Genomic DNA, 20,500 nt, shown 5'->3' with positions numbered 1-20,500 from the left:
AGAGGAGGGGGAAGACAGGGAGAGAAAAATAGACACACCTGCAGACCTGCTTCACAGCTTGTGAAGCAACTCCCCTGCAGGTGGAGAGCCAGGGGTTCCAACCAGGATCTTTACACCATTCTTGTGCTTCGTGCCACATGCACTTAACCCGCTGCACTATCGCCCAACTCCCAAGATGTTTTTTTTTAAATATATTTTATTGGACACCGAAGTCAAGAAGGGGAGGATAAATGGAGAGCGGGGGAGGGAGTCAGAGGGAGAGACCTGCTGCAGCACTGCTTCACCACTCATGTAGCTTTCCCCCAGCAGGTGGTGACTAGGGGGCTTGAATCTAGGTCCTTGCACATTGTGTTATATGCACTCAATTGGGTGCACCACCTCCCGGCCCCTGCAAGATAGATTTCATGCCTTCAACTGAATTTAAATAATAGTAGGTGTGATAGATTTAGTAGATGAGAAGACAAAGGCTGAGGTTCAGATTGTCCATAGTACTTTAGCTTTGAAACCACCTAGTTAAGCCATCAGGCTGAGTTAAGTCTAAAGCCAAACTCTTGCAATCTGGTCTATGCCCTTCCCTATTACTTCCCCCTAGACTTGCTTCTTGACTGAAATAGTTGGGTTGTCAGAGAGTCATGATGCATTTTTGCATAGAATTCCCTGGAAAAATACATAATGACTTTTCCAACAATCCAATACTTTGAGAGTCTCATCCTTCCCCTTCATCTTCCTTTGGGTAGTTGAGACCCAGGTGGGCAATCTGTCTGATTCTAAGATACCTGTTACGGTTTTCAGTGGGCAGCTGGGAACAGCTGTATAAGAACACCTGCTTCAAGTTCTCTTGAAGTAAACCCAGGTCTTTACCCAGGCAAAGGATTACTTTTGTATTCTGGGATGAATAGATGTGTTCCCCAGTATTCTGTTTGGTTGTGCTTACTATCTGCTTCTTTCTGCTTTTCAACAAACAGTCCCTTCTGTAGTATCTTCTAGATTTAGCTTAACCCACCCCCCCAGCTCCTTGGTCCTATGCATGAACCCCATTCACTCACAAGGTCACGTTTTAAAACTCCCCCTCCCTTTTTTTTTTTTATTTTTAACTGTCCTTAAATTCTCATAACCTGAACTTTAATTGTATTCTGTTTTTGCAGACATGTTTTCTTTTTTCTCCAGTTGCCATAGATACCAACTTTGTATATAAAATAATAATCATTCCTCACCCTTTATTTCCCCATTAGAAGTTTCACTGTTTTCTGATGTCGCCTTTGCAGAAGGAATCTGATGGCTTTTTAATCATTTCCTTTCTGGCTCTAGTTCACCAGCAAACATTTCTTGCCCTCCTCTTTATAACTCTTTACCCTGGGACCTCCATTGATTTGAGCTTCAGCTCACCAGCTTCATCCTGGAGTGTTTTTGGATAAAGACTCTCTCAGCACACTAGAGCCTAGAGCCGATGACCTAGAAAGAGGATTATGAGATCTGAAACAACTGATTTTTAAAAACCCATCTGTTCTAAACTGGTTCTACCTGTATTACTTGGATTGTAATATAAACAAATTATATATACAAGAGAAGTGAGATCTATCAGATCATGGTAAAAAAAAAAAAAAAAAGAAATCTAGGTTTTTTTGTTTCCCTTTTTTAATCTCTCTAGACATGTTCTTGCATTGACCAAGAACTCCCAAACCAGTGGTTTTGGTAGATTGCATAGCTTCGTGATTTGGGGGCCATTTTAACGTCACCTACTCACTCTCTTAATAATAAATTAAATGACCCTTCAGTGGAACCCTCTGGCAGAGCCGATAAGAGAAAGTATGACCTTTTTTTTTTCTTTTTTTCTTTTTCTTTGTAGAAAGGACTCACCTTACTGTGGAATCAGGCTTCAAGTCCTGACGCAGCCGAAAATGCATGTGGTCACACAGGGAAGGCTGAGCCTCTCCATCTTAAGATCAGATGCCTGCTTAGGCTTAGGGGGCCAGTTGTCATCAAGTACCTTTTATTAAAGGGCTTAGTGTGCCAGTGGCTTCAAAGAATATTGGAATTTGTTTGGAGATGCCATTCACACCAACTTTCTGGGAGTTGCTGTGGTTCAGAAGGGAGGACACATTAGTATTACTTTGGCCTTCCGGTGTTTCTATCAGACTTCCCATCTTATACCTATGGTCAGTTGTCCTCTCTTCCATTGTCTGTTCCATCTCTTAGCCCTGAATTCCCTTTTTTTGCTTCTCCCTGCCGATTGACTGCCTTTCCTTTAAGGGTAACTCAAGTCTTTCCCCTCCTTGATCCATCCCTCACTGTCCATAAAAGTTGAGCCTGGTGTGAATGCACAGCTCACTCTGCTGTCTTGATACCTGATCTCTACTTGAAACTGAGGCAAGATGGGATATATTATGTGCCTGAGTAGTGCTAGACTTGGTGGGCTGGCAGAAAACTGCTGAATTGTAATGTACCTCAGAAGTAAAACTGTAGTGCAATTTTAGATGTGTTGGTAATCATACAAGTCAGGATAGAAGGGCAAGAATATAATTTGCCTAGCACGGGGTAACTCAGACACTTAACAACTCATAAGCTCTACCTTGTCTCATAAGCAGTCTTGGGAGAGGTGGAGGGTATTGTGCTCCCTGTTTGGAGACATTGTACTGAAACACAGTAGCTTCACAGTTAAATGGATTTGAGTCACAACTGTCTCTGAGCCAGGTTCTCCATTTTATTAGATGGGGCTCTTCTCTCCTGCCTCCTGGGTTGTGGTAAATAAATTGAATGTAGGTGGGGTGGGAGATAGCATAGTGGTTATGCAAAGAGACCTCCTGCCTGTGTCTTCCGGAAGTCCCAGGTTCAGTCCCCTGTATTATCATAAACCGGAGCTGAGTCATGGTCTGGCTAAAAAAAAACTTGAATGCCAAGTGTTAATGTAGGCACTCTTGAGTGGTGACACATGGCCATTTACAAAGCGGAGCAGAACTGGAAACTGATAACCTCAACTAAGTTACCTCCTGGTGGTTCAGCCTGTCCGCTGGAAACCATTTACTACCCAGGTACTCTGAATTCCCTGCCCACATGCTTCACATTAGTTGCTGCAGCCTCTGCCATACTTTGTCTTGTCGTATCTGAACCCTGTGTGAGTAAAGATAGGCCTGCTTGGGTCCAGCTGCCTAACTGCCAGTTATATTGTTGCTCTTGGGTTGGAGCAGTTAGCTCCTTTGCGGCTCTTTAGTATGCTGCCTTCCTGTAAGTAATAGTGTGAATGTGTCCTTCTCACTCAAGCTCTTTCGGTCTTCTTTGATTCAGGAGAAAGGATCCTGGGTTATGCTGAGGAGCCCTGCTATCTCTGGTTTGTCATGGAGTTCTGTGAAGGTGGAGACCTGAATCAGTATGTCCTGTCTCGGAGGCCGGACCCAGCCACCAACAAAAGCTTCATGCTACAGCTCACGAGCGCCATTGCCTTTCTGCACAAAAACCACATCGTGCACAGGGACCTAAAGCCAGATAACATCCTCATCACGGAGCGGTCTGGCACCCCCATCCTCAAGGTGGCAGACTTTGGACTAAGCAAGGTCTGTGCTGGCTTGGCCCACCGAGGCAAAGAGGGCAATCAAGACAACAAAAATGTGAATGTGAATAAATACTGGCTGTCCTCAGCCTGCGGCTCAGACTTCTATATGGCCCCCGAAGTCTGGGAGGGACACTACACAGCTAAGGCTGACATCTTTGCCCTGGGCATTATCATCTGGGCAATGATAGAAAGAATCACTTTTATTGACTCTGAGACCAAGAAGGAGCTCCTGGGGACTTATATTAAACAGGGGACTGAGATCGTCCCTGTTGGTGAGGCGCTGCTAGAAAACCCAAAGATGGAGTTGCACATCCCCCAGAAACGCAGGACTTCTATGTCTGAGGGGATCAAGCAGCTCTTGAAAGATATGTTAGCTGCTAACCCACAGGATCGGCCTGATGCCTTTGAACTTGAAACCAGAATGGACCAGGTCACATGTGCTGCTTAAAATACAGGGCAAAGCATCTTGGGTGTTTTTTAAACTAGGTGAGTGTACCCCTTGTTCTGATTGAACACTTAACTAGATTGATTTCTTCATCTAGGTCCTGAGGTAGGCCCCATAGAGGTGGAGGGACATGACAAAGTTGAAGAGAGCTAAGTGCTTAATATCATCAAAGAGCACCCTCTCCTTGGTTTTGATAAGGAAATACATGAGATTATTTGAATATACCATGGACAAGTCTTCTGAGTTGAGTGGTTTTTTTTATTGCTTTTATTCTCATCAATTAAATATTGATTGTAGATGCAAAAGAGGCACTTTTTTTTCTTAAGTGAATAAACACTATCAGTTCTTCATAGTCTAGATCATAATAGAAAGTCTCCTTTTATGCTCTTTTATTCAACAGTAATCTGAGCTTTAGCCAATATTATGCTTTGAAAGTACGGCATTCAGTGACAGAAGGACATACAATACATATTACATATAATACTCTACTTTAGATATCAGATTAGTCTTTTTAAAGATTATTTTTAAACTAATTTGATAGGACAGAGAAATTGAGAAAGGGGATAGAGCGGGAGAAAAGGAACTGAAAGACACCTGCAACACTGTTTCACTGTGAAGTTTCCCCCCTACAAGTGATGGATGGCCAAAGGCTTGAGCCTGTGTCCTCGTGCATAGTAGCATGCACTTAACCAGCTGTGCCACCACCACCTGGCCCCCTTGACTCTCCTTTTTTTTTTTAAGATTTTTTTTTTTAATTCATTAACATGAGGGAGAGGGAGCACCAAAATATCACTGGCACATGACCTGCCAGAACCTCCTGAACTCAGGACCTCACACTTGAGAGTTTAATGCTTTATTCACTCGCCACCTCCCAGGCCTCCAGGTGGTTCTCTATTTTAAGTAATGTTATCAGTGTATGAGGAATACCTATATATGGGCATCTTTGCTTATTTAATAGGAACTTATCAAGTATTCTGATAGCAAATAGCAAACAGAAACCCATTCTTGTGAATCTTGCTTATGGGTTTGGAACAGAACAAATTCATATTTATCACAGTGACTCTTTTTAAAGATTGATTTATTAACACCAGAGAGAGAGAGAGAGAGAGGAGAAAACCAGGGTGTCACCCTGCACGTGATGCTGGGGACTGAACTCAGGACCTCATGTTTTCAGTTTAAAACTCTAGCCACTTAACCATCTCCTGGATTGCTATCATGATTGCTTTTTGATGAAGATATTAAGAGAAATTGACTTTTGAGGTCAGAGTTTCCGGAGTAAGAGTAGAAAGAGTCCAGGTAGGACTACCCTCTGCAAATGACTGGAAACCCAAGGGGTCCCAGCCCAAGTGAGAGACCAGTTTGAGTTAGTGAAGAAGAATGTAGGCATGGTGACTTGCGAAGTGAGTCAACAGAACTGAGGTGGGAAATCCAAAACTATGTACCAGAAGCAATAGTGATAGTTAAGTTCAGTCAGAGTTTGAAGGATGAGTTTAGGGACTAGGACCCGAAATTAGGTGAGATACAGAATCCTTGGCATTTGACCTTGAGCCAGACATTGTGTAGACCAAGCAGAAAGAACAGTGTAGTATGACAAACTTCAGTATGTATGAGTTGAAGAAGAGATTGGAGACTTGTAATGGATGTGGCTGAATGTAATACTGAGAATAAAGGAGTACCTTGATCACCTGCAACTGGCAAAACAAAATCTGATGGGAATAGAAGAGGAAAGCAGTAGATATAGGATATTGGTCAGATTTATTTATTTATTTTTCCCTAGGTAGAAATCTGCCTTGTTTTATAGTGGGGAGAAGAACACTAACCACTGTACATGCTAGGTATTCTCACAAGTACCACTTTGTTTGCACCTTTTAAAACTTTAATTTAGAGTTAAGTCATTTTCCAACTTAGAGTTAAGTCATTTTCCCCTTTCTCTGTATCAGTACAGCAAATGAGCTCTCTTACATTTTGCTGAAGGATTGATGTGAAGCATCGGGGAGATGGTGCCAATGGTCCAAGGAAGGAACCTCACCCTGCATGTTAGGCTCAGGGGCCTGCATCACCTGGGTTGGGTGGGGCTCTAGACCTTCCTTTCCTTTCTCAAACTCAGATTCCTGCTAAAGCTGGTTAATACTGAGTTGAGAATGGTTATATCTGTAGTGTTCTCAGTAAACGTATTTCTGGAATGAGTCATTAGATTTTATTCTTCCATTCCACACAATACCTTTCTGAGGCCAGGCCAGTTTGTCCTACTGTCCATGAGTAAGAGAAATGCATTCCCTAAAGCTCAGTTTGTGTGTTAGTACGAAAGTTAGCACTGAAAAAGGGTGGCTCAACGGTGTTTTGTTTTTGATGTCACTTCCCATTTCTATCTCATCTTTCCCACATTTAAAGAATCTCTTAGCATTTAAATTTGCTCCGGGATGGAAGAAGGTTGTCATTGGAAGACCTGAATTAGAGTTGTTACAGAGGATTATGAAGTTGTCACAAATAATTGAGAGAGATCAAGGCTCCTGTCTGAATATTCATACTTGGGGTTGCTGTTGTTTTGTAGGACAAAGTTGGATAAATATGAGGTTTTTTTTTTTTTTTTCCCCAGATAGGAGAGAGAAGATAACCCGATGCAGAAAGATTTTAAGATGCTAAGTATCCCAGGTTTTGACAGCTAATGAGATAATACTTGGTCAGTTGCCACCTGTCCATCTGTATCCTAGCTGGGCAATTTAATTGTGGTCCTAGGTCCAGTCTTTGTGTAAGATATGAACCTTAATGACAAAAGCTTCAAGTCTGTTGAGTAAATGAGCTATCTGACTTTATTTGGAAGGAACTATTAATAGTCCACACCCTTCTTTCTCCTCTCACCAAGTTTTGTAGATAAGCTAATTCCATGTTTTCATTCCGTGTTTTCTGAGAATCTTTGCCAAGAACTGTTTTAGGCACAGAAAAAATACATTAGTGAACAAAATGGGCAAAAATTCCTCCAGTTGTGGAGCTTATATTCTTTTGGTTAGATAAATAATAATCATAGGTAATTATTAGAAAATACCTACTATAGGAACAAAAGCTGAGGAAGATAGAGATTAGAAAACTGGGAGATGAGGGTATAATTGCAAATGGAAGGGATCAGGGTGAATCTCCTTGACATTTGAGCAAAGACTTAAAAATTAACCTGGTATGAAAGCTTGACAGCTGGGGAGTGATCAAAAAGGAGTGCAAGGAGAGAAGCTTAGAAAGGTAACTAGGATCAACTAGAGAGGACCTGGGAAGTCATTATACCAATTTGGACTTCTATCGTCTTGGGTGAAATGGAAAGCTATGGGCTGGTTTACAACTGTATTTCTGATCTTTCGAAAGGATCACTGCTATGCTAAAAATAAGCGGCGGCAGGGGGCGGGGAGGAGGGAAATCAAATGGGAGCTTCCTGTAATCCAGGTGAGAGATAGGGTAGTTTAGAACAATGCAGGGTAGTTGATGATTGTGCTTTGGGTGTATTTGTGGCAGTTGGGGGTTGGGGTGGGATTTTAAAGTTGGTCAGTAGGATTTTTGCTTGTATGAGAGAATGGAATTTAGGATGACTCCAAGGTTTGGGTGTTGGATGCCATTGGAAGCTTAGACTAACTAAGGATGAAATGAAAAAATACTGGGAGGGAGGAGCAGGTTTGGATATAAAAAGCTAGGTTTTGGTCATCTGAAAGGTTTGTGAAGCTTATTTAGAAACCAAATGCTGTAGTGTAGAGTTTAATAAGACTGGGTAGAAGCAGTTTTGAAGACTTGAGTTTAGGAAAATATTTTGCTTAAAGATAAAAATTCACAGGTGGTCCACGAAGGTGACTAGAGTGGGCCGAGAGAGAGATTTCTTCGAAGGGTGGCTGAACACTGGACTGTCCAACACTGCAATTAGGAATAAGGAAAGGAGCCAGAGAGGCAGGAGATCTGAACATGGTCTCCTTGAAGCCAGATGAAGACATCAGGAGGAAAGTAAATCACCTAGGCATATATGCCAATAGGTTGTATGAGAAGAGGACTGGGGACTGACCAGTAGGTAGAGCAATTGAAGTTAGTTGTGCTTGTGAACAGTTTTAGTGGCACATAGTGAGGGAGCCCTTAAACTGCACTAGATATGAGAGAGAATTTGGACACAGGGAGAAGAGACCAATTCTGGGAGAAGAGACCAACAGTTTGAGTAAAAGCTAAGCCACACTATTGAACTTGAGGACTCCAGAGAGGCTTTGTTTTGGGTTATAGCTATGAATATTTGTGTTAATAGAAATTAAGACAGTGCTTCAAATGCACCTTTCAGATGAGTTAATAGGTTAAATGTTCAAAAGCTGTAATTTGTGAAAAATGCCCTCCCTTTCCTCCCCCCTTACCCTCCCCCTTCTTTTTTTCTCTTTTTTCTTTTCTTTTTCTTTTGTCTTCTTTTCTTTTCTCTTTTTTCCCTCCCCTCCCCTCCTCTCCCCTCCCTTCCCCTCCCCTCCCCTCCCCTCCCCTCCCCTCCCCTCTCCTCTCCTCTCCATTACTCAGCTCTGGTGGTGCTGGGGATTAAACCTGCAACCTTAGAGCCACAGGCATGAGAGTCTCTTTGCATAACTATTTTCAAAACTGATTTTTTTTTTTTTTTTTACTGAGTGGTGTATTTTGTTATTTTGTTGATCTCTTCAATAGCTGCCTTAGTAAATGAGCTTTAATTTGCTTCTGTCTTAACCTGGTACCATGGAATTTACTTCTAGTAAATTCTGTATTTATGAAGTTAGAGTGAAAAAGGCAAATATCCTTGTGTTAAATACAAAGATAAAATTCCAGACTCTACCTATCAAACCAGGAATTTTATTGTGAATGGAGGTTGAAGGGACTAGGCCAGGGGTGAGAGAAGGATGGACACCTAGAGACGGTCCCAAATGATGGAACAGAACTTTGATGTTCTGTTTGCTTCTTAGTGAAATTTCTAATAAACCTGTTATCACTACTCATGCTTGTGTATGTAACACACCTTTCCTGGCAACTGTGTAATGAAGAAAACCACAGGAGTCTAGGATTATAGATTTCAGAGTAGCATTTAAATTGTAATTACAGTGAATGGAAATGTGCTATGGGTTGGAAACATGGCATTTCCCCCAAAAGTTACTTAGGCTGGGATTGAGTTCCTTATTTGTTGATTCTACTGTATGACCTCAGGCAAATAATTTTACCTCTCTGGGTTGTTTTATCTATAAAATGAAGTATATCGGGAGTCAGGCAGTAGCTCAGTTGGTTAAGCGCATATAGTGCAAAGCACAAGGACTGCTGTAAGGATCCCAGTTTGAGCCCCTGGCTCCCCACCTGCAGGGAAGCCATTTCACAGACACACAGGTGAAGCAGATCTGCAGGTGTCTATCTTTCTCTCCCCCTCTCTGTTTTCCCCTCCTCTCTCCATTTCTCTCTGTCCTATCCAACAACATCAATAACAATAATTACAACAACAATAAAAAACAAGGGCAACAAAAGGGAGAATAAACATTAAAACTATTAAAAAATAAAAATAAAAAATGAAGTATATCATTTCTTATTAAGGTTATTGGAAGATTCACAAGAGACTGAAGAGTATCCTAAGTAAACTGTCTAAATTGAATGTTAAACAGTACAATTTTAGATAATCACTTTGTCCTGGGGTGGAAGTTTAATCTTGTCTTCTACCTTATTCTGAAGTTGATTTTAGTGGCTTTACTTATGAACAAATGGCTTAAAAAAAAAAAAAAAAAGACTCTAGGCAACTGTCCAGTTGAATTGTTTGTTCCAGAAAAAAGTATCTATTTTTAAGGATTACTTAACAATAGGTCCTATCTCTCCCATAAAGTTATCACTCTCCAACAGTGTGTACCAATTTCCAGTGGTTCCTACCAGCCAACCCAAAGCAAAAAGGCAGAAGGCAGCCAAACTGATGTTCGTTCTAGGTGCCACCACCCACATGTTACCAGGGAGGGAGGGTGTTACAGGGTGAGGGCATTTTTAATCATAGCTAAATTTGCTGTTGAATAAACAAACCTTGGTTACCAGGGCCTGCTGAAGCCAGGGCCCTTCAGAGACATTTCTTCAGAGTGGGCAGTTGAGGCCTGTGGAAGGAAATCAGACGTTGGTTGGTGTGACCTGAGCTGGGGGGTGTCACAAAACAATCTTAAAAAAAAATTTTTTTTTTAATTTTATTTTAATGAGAGATAGAGATATACCAGAGCATTGCTCAGCTCTGGTTTATGCACGCTGGGAACTGAACCTGGGGTACCAGCATGAAAGTCTTTTGCATAACCATTATGCTGTCGCCCAGCCCACAAAATATTTTTCATGTATGAGCTTGATAACTGATTGACATCAGACAGAAGTCAGGATAATTTTTTTTTTAATTTTTTTTTAAATATTTATTTTATTTATTTATTCCCTTTTGTTGCCCTTGTTGTTTTATTGTTGTAGTTATTATTGTTGTTGTAGTTGTTGGATAGGACAGAGAGAAATGGAGAGAGGAGGGGAAGACAGAGAGGAGGAGAGAAAGAGAGACACCTGCAGACCTGCTTCACCGCCTGTGAAGCGACTCCCCTGCAGGTGGGGAGCCGGGGTTCGAACTGGGATCCTTACGCCGGTCCTTGTGCTTTGCGCCACCTGCGCTTAACCAGCTGCGCTACAGCCCGACTCCCAAGTCAGGATAATTTTTAAAGAATTATAGTAACAGTGGTCTGGGAGGTGGTGCAGTGGGTAAAGCACTGGACTCTCAAGCATGAGGTCCAAACAATCCCGGCAGCACACATGTACCAAAGTGATATCTGATTTCTCCTCTTCCTCAATAATACATAAATAAAATGCTTTAAATTTTATGGTAATAAATATTTATTATAATATATTAATAAATGATATTTATCCCTGACCTGGACTTCAAAGATGCTGGATGACCTGAGTCAGACACTTAATCACTTTCAGATTTTGCTTCTGTTCTGTAAGATTTGAGGTATCACAATTTGGGGCATTCTCAAAAATTTAGCTGGGTCCCCAGTGATCTTAAATGATCCACAACTTTTTTTTTTTAATTTATTTTATTTGATAAAACAAGAGAAATTGAGGAGGGGAGGGAGAGAAACAGAGACATCTGTAGGACTGCTTCACCTCTCATGAAGTTTTCACCTGCAGGTGGAGACTAGGGCCTGGAACCTGGATCCTTGTGCATGTAAATATGTGTACTCAATCAGGTGCACCACCACCCAGCCCCACTCCACAGACTTTTCCAGCTTTAACAGTCAGCAGGATTATTTGATCACATTGCGGCTATGGATATCATTCAGATCACTTTTTTTGGGATGGACTTATACAAGTTGTGTTACGCTATAGGTATAAGGTTAATTAGAAATGGTACTGAAAATTTTAAAAATGGAGTGGAATGTCTTAAGTGGTTTGTATTAAATAGCAAAATAGAATCTCTGAAGGGAGTAGGGGCTAGGTGAGAAATTAGGAACCCGGGACTAGGTAGTTTCCTGGCCTAGATACCAGAATTGACCAGGGACCCTTCACATTTTTTCTCAGGGCAGATGACTTCTAGGGGGTGTAAGAACTCTACCTGGGGCTTCTCCTTACAAGTTGGGAAAAAGGGGTGGGGGAACACTATTTCAACAGTGGGGCAGAAGGAAAGAAGCCAGAGCACCACAGTGGCATATGTGGTGCTGGGGATCTGAACTCAGGACTGCGTGCTTGCAAGTCCAGTGCTCTATCTGTTGTTATACCTCTTGGCCGAATATGATAATGAGCATTCCTGACCTGAGTGCTGTATTTTATTAACTTCAGTGCTTTATGATTAATTTCATTAACATTTCAAATAACTTTTGAAAGCCCTAAGTGCTAGTAAGGAACAAAATCTGTATTTGAACCCCGATCTTTTAAGACCATGGCTTCAGCCAGTGTAATGGTATGTTGCTTCACTTATCTATGAACTTCAGTTGTCTTTATAATTGAATTCAGTTGGGCATCAAATAGATTGAACTTCCTGCTCTCCTAGCACTGTAGATCCTGAGATGACTAATGTGGACCTTGTTCTTGGCACTTAGATTTTTCACTGAGTAGTTTCTTCTACTGAGAAGGTTTAGAGTGTGCTGGTAAACACTTAAAGAAAACCAACCAAACAAAATTTCATGTGGAAAGTGTTATTGCTGGCCTGAGGGATGTCCTAGAGAGACTTCCTGCTTAGTCCCTGGAGCCTCAAACTGCCAGAAGAGTAGATTAGGGAGGGGACTGCCAGCCTTATCCTGAGGAGTGGTTAGATCCTTAAGGAAGGTGGGTGTGTATTTAAAGTAGAGCATTTGGAAGGTGGTTGTATTTAACCAGTGATGATTAATTCTTTGATCCTAGCAGTTCTAGAACCTAAGCCTCTTTTGTGTCCCTGTTAATAAAATTAGAAGCTCAGTTTTGTTTTACTCTTGTCTTTCTCACACTTCACAAAGCTGTCTTCTTCTTCTTCTAGCGTTTGCCCTTCTTCCGTAGCCAGTCAACAGCGTCAGGTTGAGCCTGATGTAAAGTTTTGAGACCTCCTTTGAATCTGGTGGCAGTCGTTGACTATGTGGGTCTGTAAAAGGCTGGAGGACTTGTGAATGAAGATGCAGAGGGTTTACTTTTCTAGGAACTTAAAAGCCCAGTACTCTACTTTGAGGACTTTCACTGCCCTAGGGACAGGCATAAACAGAGACAAATACTTGGGGTCTTATCTGTCTACCAGGTGTTTTCTAGGAATTTCCCTAAGGTGAGGGAGGGGCTGGTATTTGTAGGGCTGAGCAGCTTCCCTAGGGGGCCTTTGCCCCTGATGTTGCCAGTATGAAGTTAATGCCAGCTACATCTGGAGGAGGCTGAACTGTTATGTAAGGGGCTGGAACGGGGCTGGTGGCCCCCAGGGATAATCTGTCCCTTGAACCTCTGCAACATGAAAGCATCCATGTGTGGACAAATCCGCCCTGCGGCTGCTGATGCTCACATCCTCTTCCTCCTCCTCGGTCTCCTTGGCCCCACCTGGTCTACTTAGTATCCCTTTGGGCAAATCCAAATAGTTCTTACAATCACCCTGCTGTGAGCAAAGATGCCTGATGGTCGGGGTCCTTCCAATTCCTAGTTCCTCTTACTCCCAGGGACACAAAGACACTCCCCACCTACAACTTCAGATTATTAAGAACATCTGCAGGAACCCCTGACATGTGCGGGACCCAGACTCTGCCTTTCTACTTCTAGCTCTGTATCAAGCATTTTATATGTACTATCACATTATCTGCATAAATGATCTATTGTTTGCTATGAGTCTTCTGATTAAGAAGCTGGGATTCATTTTGCTGATTTTTTAAAAATATTGATTCCCCTTGGTTGCCTTATTGTTGTAGTTATTGTTGTTACTGATGTCATTGTTGCTGGATAGGACAGAGAAATGGAGAGAGGAGGGGAAGACAGAAAGGGGAAGAGAAAGACAAGTCACCTGCAGACCCACTTCACCACTTGTGAAGGAACTGTCCTGCAGGTGGGGAGCCGGGGCCTCGAACCAGGATCCTTACGCCAGTACTTGAGCTTTGTGCCACCTGCGCTTAACCCACTGTATTAAGTTAACGCCCAACTCCCCATTTTGTTGGGTTTTTAAGAGAGTTGGAAACACAGTATCTGAGTAGAATTCCACTATTCTGCCTCCTAAAGCCTCTTTAAAAGCAACTTTTCATGATTTGATTTATCTTCTTTTTTTACTGAGAGAGGAGGGTTAATGTATTACAGTACAGTTGTTGGCAAATAGGTACAATCTCAGGTTTATATTTTGAGGCACTTGGAGGTTCCCCTCCAGATAGCACTGCTGTGCGGGGCATAGGCATTAGTGTGCACCATTGCCCTTAGTGCGGGCACCTTGCTGCAGGGCTGCTCGTCCCTTCTGACAGCCACATTCTGCCTACCCCACACTTGGGGTAGTGAGGTGTGGCTGGGATAGTGAAGCACTTGAGGTCAGAACTCTCCCAGGAACTAGCGAGACTGCCCACGGTCTCTCCTCATAAAGTGGGGCAGCAGCACACAAGCTCCCAGCCCGTCTTTTCATTTTCACTAGTGAGTCCTCTGTGGTCCTACTTAATCAGAGGAAATGGAGAGCTCCTCCAGCATTTCTAGGATTCAGAAGCATGGTAGGCCTTAAAACTGCCAGCCAAGTTTAAAATAAATCAATACCATAAAATACTGCGATGAATTTCCCAACATTAAAGGAATTTCGCTTTCCGTTAGAGGTGCCAGGGGAAAGCTATAACTCAGCCTGCATCACACACAGGTCAGAATTCTGTATTTTGTTTCTTTGTAAAAGAAAGTGATGTCAAGGGATCCAGGAGGAATGGATTAGAGTCACCCAGGCACACCATAGGGCATCGTGAGGAAGATGAAAATACTTCTGTTTCTCAGCCTGCAAAAGGCAGGAGTGTGGGGCCTGAGCAGGTTAGATAATCTTGCAAATGGCAGCATTGTTTTTCATGATTCCCAGCAAGATAATGTATTTCATTAGTAATGGAAGGTAGGTTGACTTAAGTTTAACATGTTGGTCTTTTTTTCCTCTTCTTTATTATTGGGTAGAGGCAGAGAATTGAGAGGGGTAGGGGAGATAGAGAGGGAAAGAGGGTGCAGCCCTGCTTCACCACTTGCAAAGCTTTCCCCCCTGCATGTGGGGATCAGGGGGTCCTTGAACGTGGGTCCTTGTGCACTGTAATGTGTGCGCTTAACCAGGTGCACCACTGCCTGGCCCCAACATGTTGGATTTTAGTGTTGACCATCTGGGCCAAGGGGAAAGTCACAGAAATGTGAGCCAGATTAATTCATTTAACCTTTATTTCCATTCTTTTGGAAAAAGGAAAGCCATAATCACGTAACATCCTCTTATTTTTTTTTTCCAGACATGTCTAAGACATGTCCTCCCAGAAAGCTCCAGTCTAGGGCACAGGCTGCAAGTGTAATGCTGTCACATTTTGGCATAGTACATGGGCCAGCCCAGCCCAGCCCAGCCCAGCCCTGTACCAGACATAAAGAGAACTGGAAGTCACAAAGATTTATTTGTTGTTAGTAACCAGATTGCATTCCTGGATTTGAGGTCTGTTTGGACAGAACCCTGGTTTTGCATGGGGCAGTAGAAATGACTGAATATATCACACCCCAGACGACAGCAGGGTGGCTTTTTACCTTCAGATAACTAATTTTGGGAGTTCAGGCCAGTTGCCTAAACTGAAATCCAGATGTCTTCATTGACGTGACCCAGACGCCCTCCTCCACCCCGAGCATCTCAGGGATGGGCATAACCACGTGTGGCACAGAAAAGTGTCGCTCCAGCCCATTGTTTCAGAAGCCCTGTGTTAGGTAACTGTCCTGAGAACTCCCATTTTCCCACCTACTCAGTTTCCTCAGTGGCAGGATATCATGAATAGAAATTTCTGCTTGATTACTGATGTTTGATCCTGTAATCATGAAAAGACCTACAAGCACTGCTACAGTTTGCCCTTTTCATAAACTAACTTGCCAACACACAGTGTTGGTAAGACACCTTAGCAGCATGAGGCCCCCAGACTGGGAACTTGCTGGAAATGCTTTTCTGCCCCTATCTCAGGACCTAGCGTTGGAACTGGAAGAGGCTTTTCAACAAGTCTTCCAGGTGATAGTGATACACACTCCACTTTGAGAACTGCCCACACCAAAGGAGTGTGAAGACATTTTACTACCTTCCCAGGTGTTAAGCATGCTGCTTACCTCTTACTCCTTAACCCTCAAAAAGCTTAAGAGCTAGGCCTCGGTCTTTGAGGGTCTAGTAGGTTCAACTCCTGGCTCTATCTTCTGGAATTAACTGAGTAGGACCTTTGAGCAAGTAGGACCTTTGAGCAAGTAGGACCTTTGAGCAAGGTTCTGGTTCCCCTTCCCACTCCCCCAGACTCTCCAGCTTTTGCTCCATTTCTCCCTCAGTGCGGTATCTTTTAGGATGAGGTGAAGTCCTCCTGGGAAGAAGAGGCATGAAACTCCATGGGTTTCCCTCATCCTGGGGGTGTGGACTTCTGAGCCATAATAACTGTTTTTGGATGATTTCAGGTGAGTGCCATCAAGGGAATAGCAGATCCTTTGAGGTTGTTAGAGTGGACTGAGATCATCCTCAGAACAAGAGGAATTTGAGAGCCAGTGGGGCCTAGGGAGTGGAGTATGATAGGATACACAGGTAAAGCTTGGGTGTCTAAATGGTGGTTTTATACAAGGGTTTGAATCCTGCCCAGAGACACTCAGGTATTGGGGCCAGGCAGTAGCACACTTGGTTAAGCACTCACATTACAGTGCACAGAATCCCAGGTTCAAGCCCCTGGTTCCCATCTGCAGGGGGAGAGCTTCATGAGTGGTGAAGTAGGTCTGCAGGTGTCTCCCTCTATCTCCCTCAATTTTTCTGTCCCTATCCAATAATAAATAAATAAACATTTTTAAAAAAGCACTCATGTATTTGTTCCACAGGCAGACATTGAGTCCCTAAGCACCTGAGTCTTGGAATCCATTTATAAAATGGTATAGCCAGCATTTAAGGATTTTCATGGAAAATTAAAGTAAAACTAGCACAAGGATGCTAGGTGTGCAGTGGCCACTCCATGGGGGTGGAGTCCAGAGGTCCTTCTGAGCCGTGCTGGTAGCAGCCCAGATTAGTAACTTGGCATGTGTTGAGTTCATGTCTGCCTACTCTACCCCCACTGATCAAAAGGATAACATGTCTCCTCCCAAAGAGGTCCATTTTTCACTGGTGGGTTGCCTGTGTGTTCCTGGTGGTAAAATGCTTGCCACCCATGATCCATCACTGAAAAGCCAGCATGGCCTCCACCATTGAGACATTTCTACCTTAGTTTGAGATATGTGTCTGTCATAAGGGAAAACAAGATACAGTTTCAGGAATATTTGGATGAGGGAAACACTGGAAATAGGGAATGTGCCAAAGTTGGTCAGAGAATGTCTTCAAGAAGATTAAAACTGAACACTTGAGGGAAGAGCTGGGAGACAGGGTAATGGTTATGCAAAAAGCAAAACAAACAAAATCAAGGCTCTCTGGTCCCAGGTTCAACCCCAAGAACCACCATAAGCCAAAGCCTAGCAGTGCTCTGTTTGAAAACAAAATAAAAAGACCTGAGGGATAAACATCTGCCAAGCAGAGGGACAAGGACCCTGTAGTTATTGGGTGGGGTGAAAGCTGGACTGGGTTGTTAGGAGGAGACCAGAGCCCCACCACCCCAGCTTTGTGGGTCATGTTAAGTCATAGAGTAGCAGTGTTAACCATCCTGTTGGTGTGTTTTCAAGAGCACCGTGGCTCTGTGACAGGAGGCAAGTGAGGAAACAGGAAGCAAGCTAAGAAGCTCTGGTTTCCCAGGTATAAGATGGACACAGTTCAGCAGTTAGAGAAGGGTGAATTCAAGGAGGTTTTGGGGTTCTAGAGGTTGTGATGGAAGAGTGGCTCTGTTAGCTGTATCTTGAGCCACAGGGCATGGAGAACAGAGCATTTAAGAGACCAGGAAACGGGAGTCGGGCGGTAGTGCAGCGGGTTAAGTGCACGATCCCGGTTCCAGCCCCCGGCTCCCCACCTGCAGGGGAGTCCCTTCGCAGGCAGTGAAGCAGGTCTGCAGGTGTCTATCTTTCTCTACCCCTCTCTGTCTCCCCTCCTCTCTGCCTCTCCCCTCCCCTCTCCATTTCTCTGTCTTGTCCAACAACAGCAACAACAACAAACTAATAATAACCACAATGATAAAACAAAAGGGGAAAAAATGGTCTCCAGGAGCAGTGGTGTAGGCACCGAGCCCCAGCAATAACCCTGAAGCCAAAAAAAAAAAAAAAAAAAAAGACCAGGAAATACCACAGGAGAGGCTTTGGGGATGAGGGAGCTCAGTGTATCCTGACACATAAACCTAGAGCCATCCTCTTTCTAGATGAGTATTCTTAGGCTGTGAGTGCCTAGGTCTTTTGAGGCTGTTGCAACTCGGCTTGGAGCTGAACATACGGCATCTCACAGTGATGGCAAACCAGGGCTACCCCCATAGCCTCTTCCATCTCATGCCGGAGCCTCACTGTTTTTCTTCTCCCCATTGCAATCAGCTTCTCATTAGGTGACTGATGTGTCTGCTTCTTTTGTGTCTTTATTTGCATATTTATCTTGCTATAATTATGTCTCAAGAATATAGTGTTTTGGTTTGTGGTATTTACATCTGCTCTTTTAGAGCTGAAAACCTCTGTAGTGTACTGTCACGTGGGCAGGATGGAGGCTCTGCGAAAGAGCAGCTTCCTAATGCAGCCCCCCCCCCATAGTTACATAACATCAGGGCTATGATTGCTGGCTATAAAATTGATTTTGAGAGCCACTTTAATTTGCAAATTGGGAAATGCTTTCTATTTTGGGTTAAGGAAAAGAATACGGGGGCAGGGGGTGGGTGGTGATGAAGACGCCAAACCTTGACTGCCTTCAGATTTCTTAGTGCAAGTCCCAGGAAGGAGCGAGGGAGGGAGGGAGGGAGGGAGGGATGGCACTACAGTCTTATTTGACCTTGAGCTAGTAGGGAAAGGGCTTCAAGGTCAGCCCTTCAGCTGTCCTTCCACACCTTGGTTTGCTGGATCATGATTGGAGCATTGGGTAGAGACTGCCCATACCTACGCCTGCAGATCTTCCTCCAAGCGAGTCTAGACTTTCCCTCCCTCTTAACCTGTGCTCATTTAGCAAATGCTAAATTAGTTTCTGCTGCTTAGTGGTCATCTTGCAGTCACTATAGTTGTTTCTGAACAGGAGCAAGCATGCAGCCCCGAGTTTTATCATCAGACATCAGAAAGGAGCATGGGTGCAGCCTCTCTTTTCTTACCTGAGGTTAGTGGATATGTGCCAGACTACTCTCCCCTCTGTGTGCTCTCATTAAATTCTCGTGTGTTCTAGGTGTCGTCCCCACTCCACTGTAGAGCATAAGTGATTTGTTATTGACTACATGGTGAGCAAATTGCCAGCCCAGGGCAAGAGTTCTGGTGCCTCTTCTATTAATCCTTGAGTATAGGACACGTCAGCAAGATAGTGGAGGTATAGTGCTGTCAGTGTTCTTAGGAACTCAGAAGAGGGAGTGCTGACCTTGTGTTGAAGTAACAGCGACATGTAGGACATGGTGACTTAAAAGGGAGCCCAGCTGGTGACTCATGGTAGAGCACACACAAGCCCTGCGTCCCCACGGCCAGAGGGGGAACTTCACAATGGTGGGGCAGTGCTACAGATATCTCTCCTTCCCTCTGTCTCTTTCACCCTCTATCAAAAAGGAAGAAAAAGGTACCCCTCCCCCCCAAAAAAAAAGGCCACTGAGAACAGTGTAGCTGTGTGGGCACTGAGCCCCAGCAATGACAAAGAGGATACAGAAAGATACCTAAGCAGGAGACGCAGTGTGAGCTAAGGTAGAACACCGGTAACTTGTGGGGAGAGCAGACGATCGGGCTGATTTGCAGAGATTGAAGGTGTAGAGTGAAATAGAGCCAAGTGGTCAGGAACCTTGAACATCAGCCTGAGGAGGATGGACTTGATCCTGCAAGAGGTGCAGGTCTACAAGACCAGTTTTGCAAATGAGTTAGTCTTGGTGAAGGAAGGGAGATGTGGTGCTGCACCTCACAGTCCTTGTCTTGAAAAGGTGCCCGGGCACCATCCTGTGCACATGGAGGAAGGGTGACAGGTGACTGCGGCAGTCAGAGACCCCTTGTCAGGGCAACAAAAGACTTGCTTTGAACCTGGTCCACTGTTGGATCTAGGCTAAAATCACTCTTTTTAATTACTAGTTGAGCAACTAGGCCCCAGTTTCTCTGGGCCCCCATTTCCGTCTCTGTTAACGAGACTCATGTAAAACCGATGATCACTGTGTGCTGTTGGGAAGACCAGGCATTCCAGAAATATGGAAATATCCAGGGAGGGGCCTGGTCTGCAGTGAGAGTTCAGTAAATGATGGGTCAGTAGATTACCCTGATCTTGTCTATTTTTGTTAGCTCTCCATAGATTCTTCATTTTCACTTCCCTTGTTACCAGCATTTGGCAGTGCCCCTTCTTTCCCTAAGAGATCCCCGTAGCCAGTGCCCCTGGGGAGTTCCCTAGGCTCGCTGGGCTCGGTCTGGTTGCTGTGACCCATATGTTCTCCCTTTGCCCAGGCCTCTTTGGGCATGACCTTGTTTGAATCTTTGCTTTTGTGACTATAAATTGTCACATCCCCCTGTGGAGAGTGACCTCTCTCCTGAGCCGTAGCACCACTTCTAGACATCTTTCTCCTGGCAAAGGGCCAGGAAGAACAATTCTGAGGACCCCGGCCTCTCCCAGGAGCAGTTTCTCTGCTAATCACAGCAGTCGCAGCTGAACCTCAGTCTCTTCAGGGACCAATTGCAGCAGTAGGCAGCTTTCATTTCATCCCCTTACTTAATAAGTTGAAGAAGGGAATTGGTTAGGGCATCCCTGCAGCCTATTGCCAATTACCAAAGTTGTTTCTGGAGACCAAAAGTTC

At 43.8% G+C, this 20,500-nt stretch overlaps 1 protein-coding gene across 3 annotated transcripts in view; it reads left to right on the top strand.

Moving 5' to 3' along the window:
- The window catches only part of STK35 (serine/threonine kinase 35), a 102,010-nt gene that overhangs the window by 13,578 nt on the left and 67,932 nt on the right, over positions 1–20,500 (top strand). For all 3 annotated transcript variants that reach the window (XR_009548961.1, XR_009548960.1, XM_060187513.1), the window contains exon 3: positions 3,283–4,033. Coding sequence is in view for 1 of the 3 variants with exons in the window: in XM_060187513.1 (XP_060043496.1) it covers positions 3,283–3,995 (713 nt within the window). In the remaining 2 variants the exon portion in view is untranslated. The remainder of the gene's footprint in view (positions 1–3,282; positions 4,034–20,500) is intronic.

Source organism: Erinaceus europaeus, chromosome 1 (assembly GCF_950295315.1).
Source record: "Erinaceus europaeus chromosome 1, mEriEur2.1, whole genome shotgun sequence".
Classification (NCBI taxonomy): domain Eukaryota; kingdom Metazoa; phylum Chordata; class Mammalia; order Eulipotyphla; family Erinaceidae; genus Erinaceus; species Erinaceus europaeus.
Note: the sequence above shows the minus strand (reverse complement) of the source record. Positions and strands in the feature narration are given on the sequence as shown.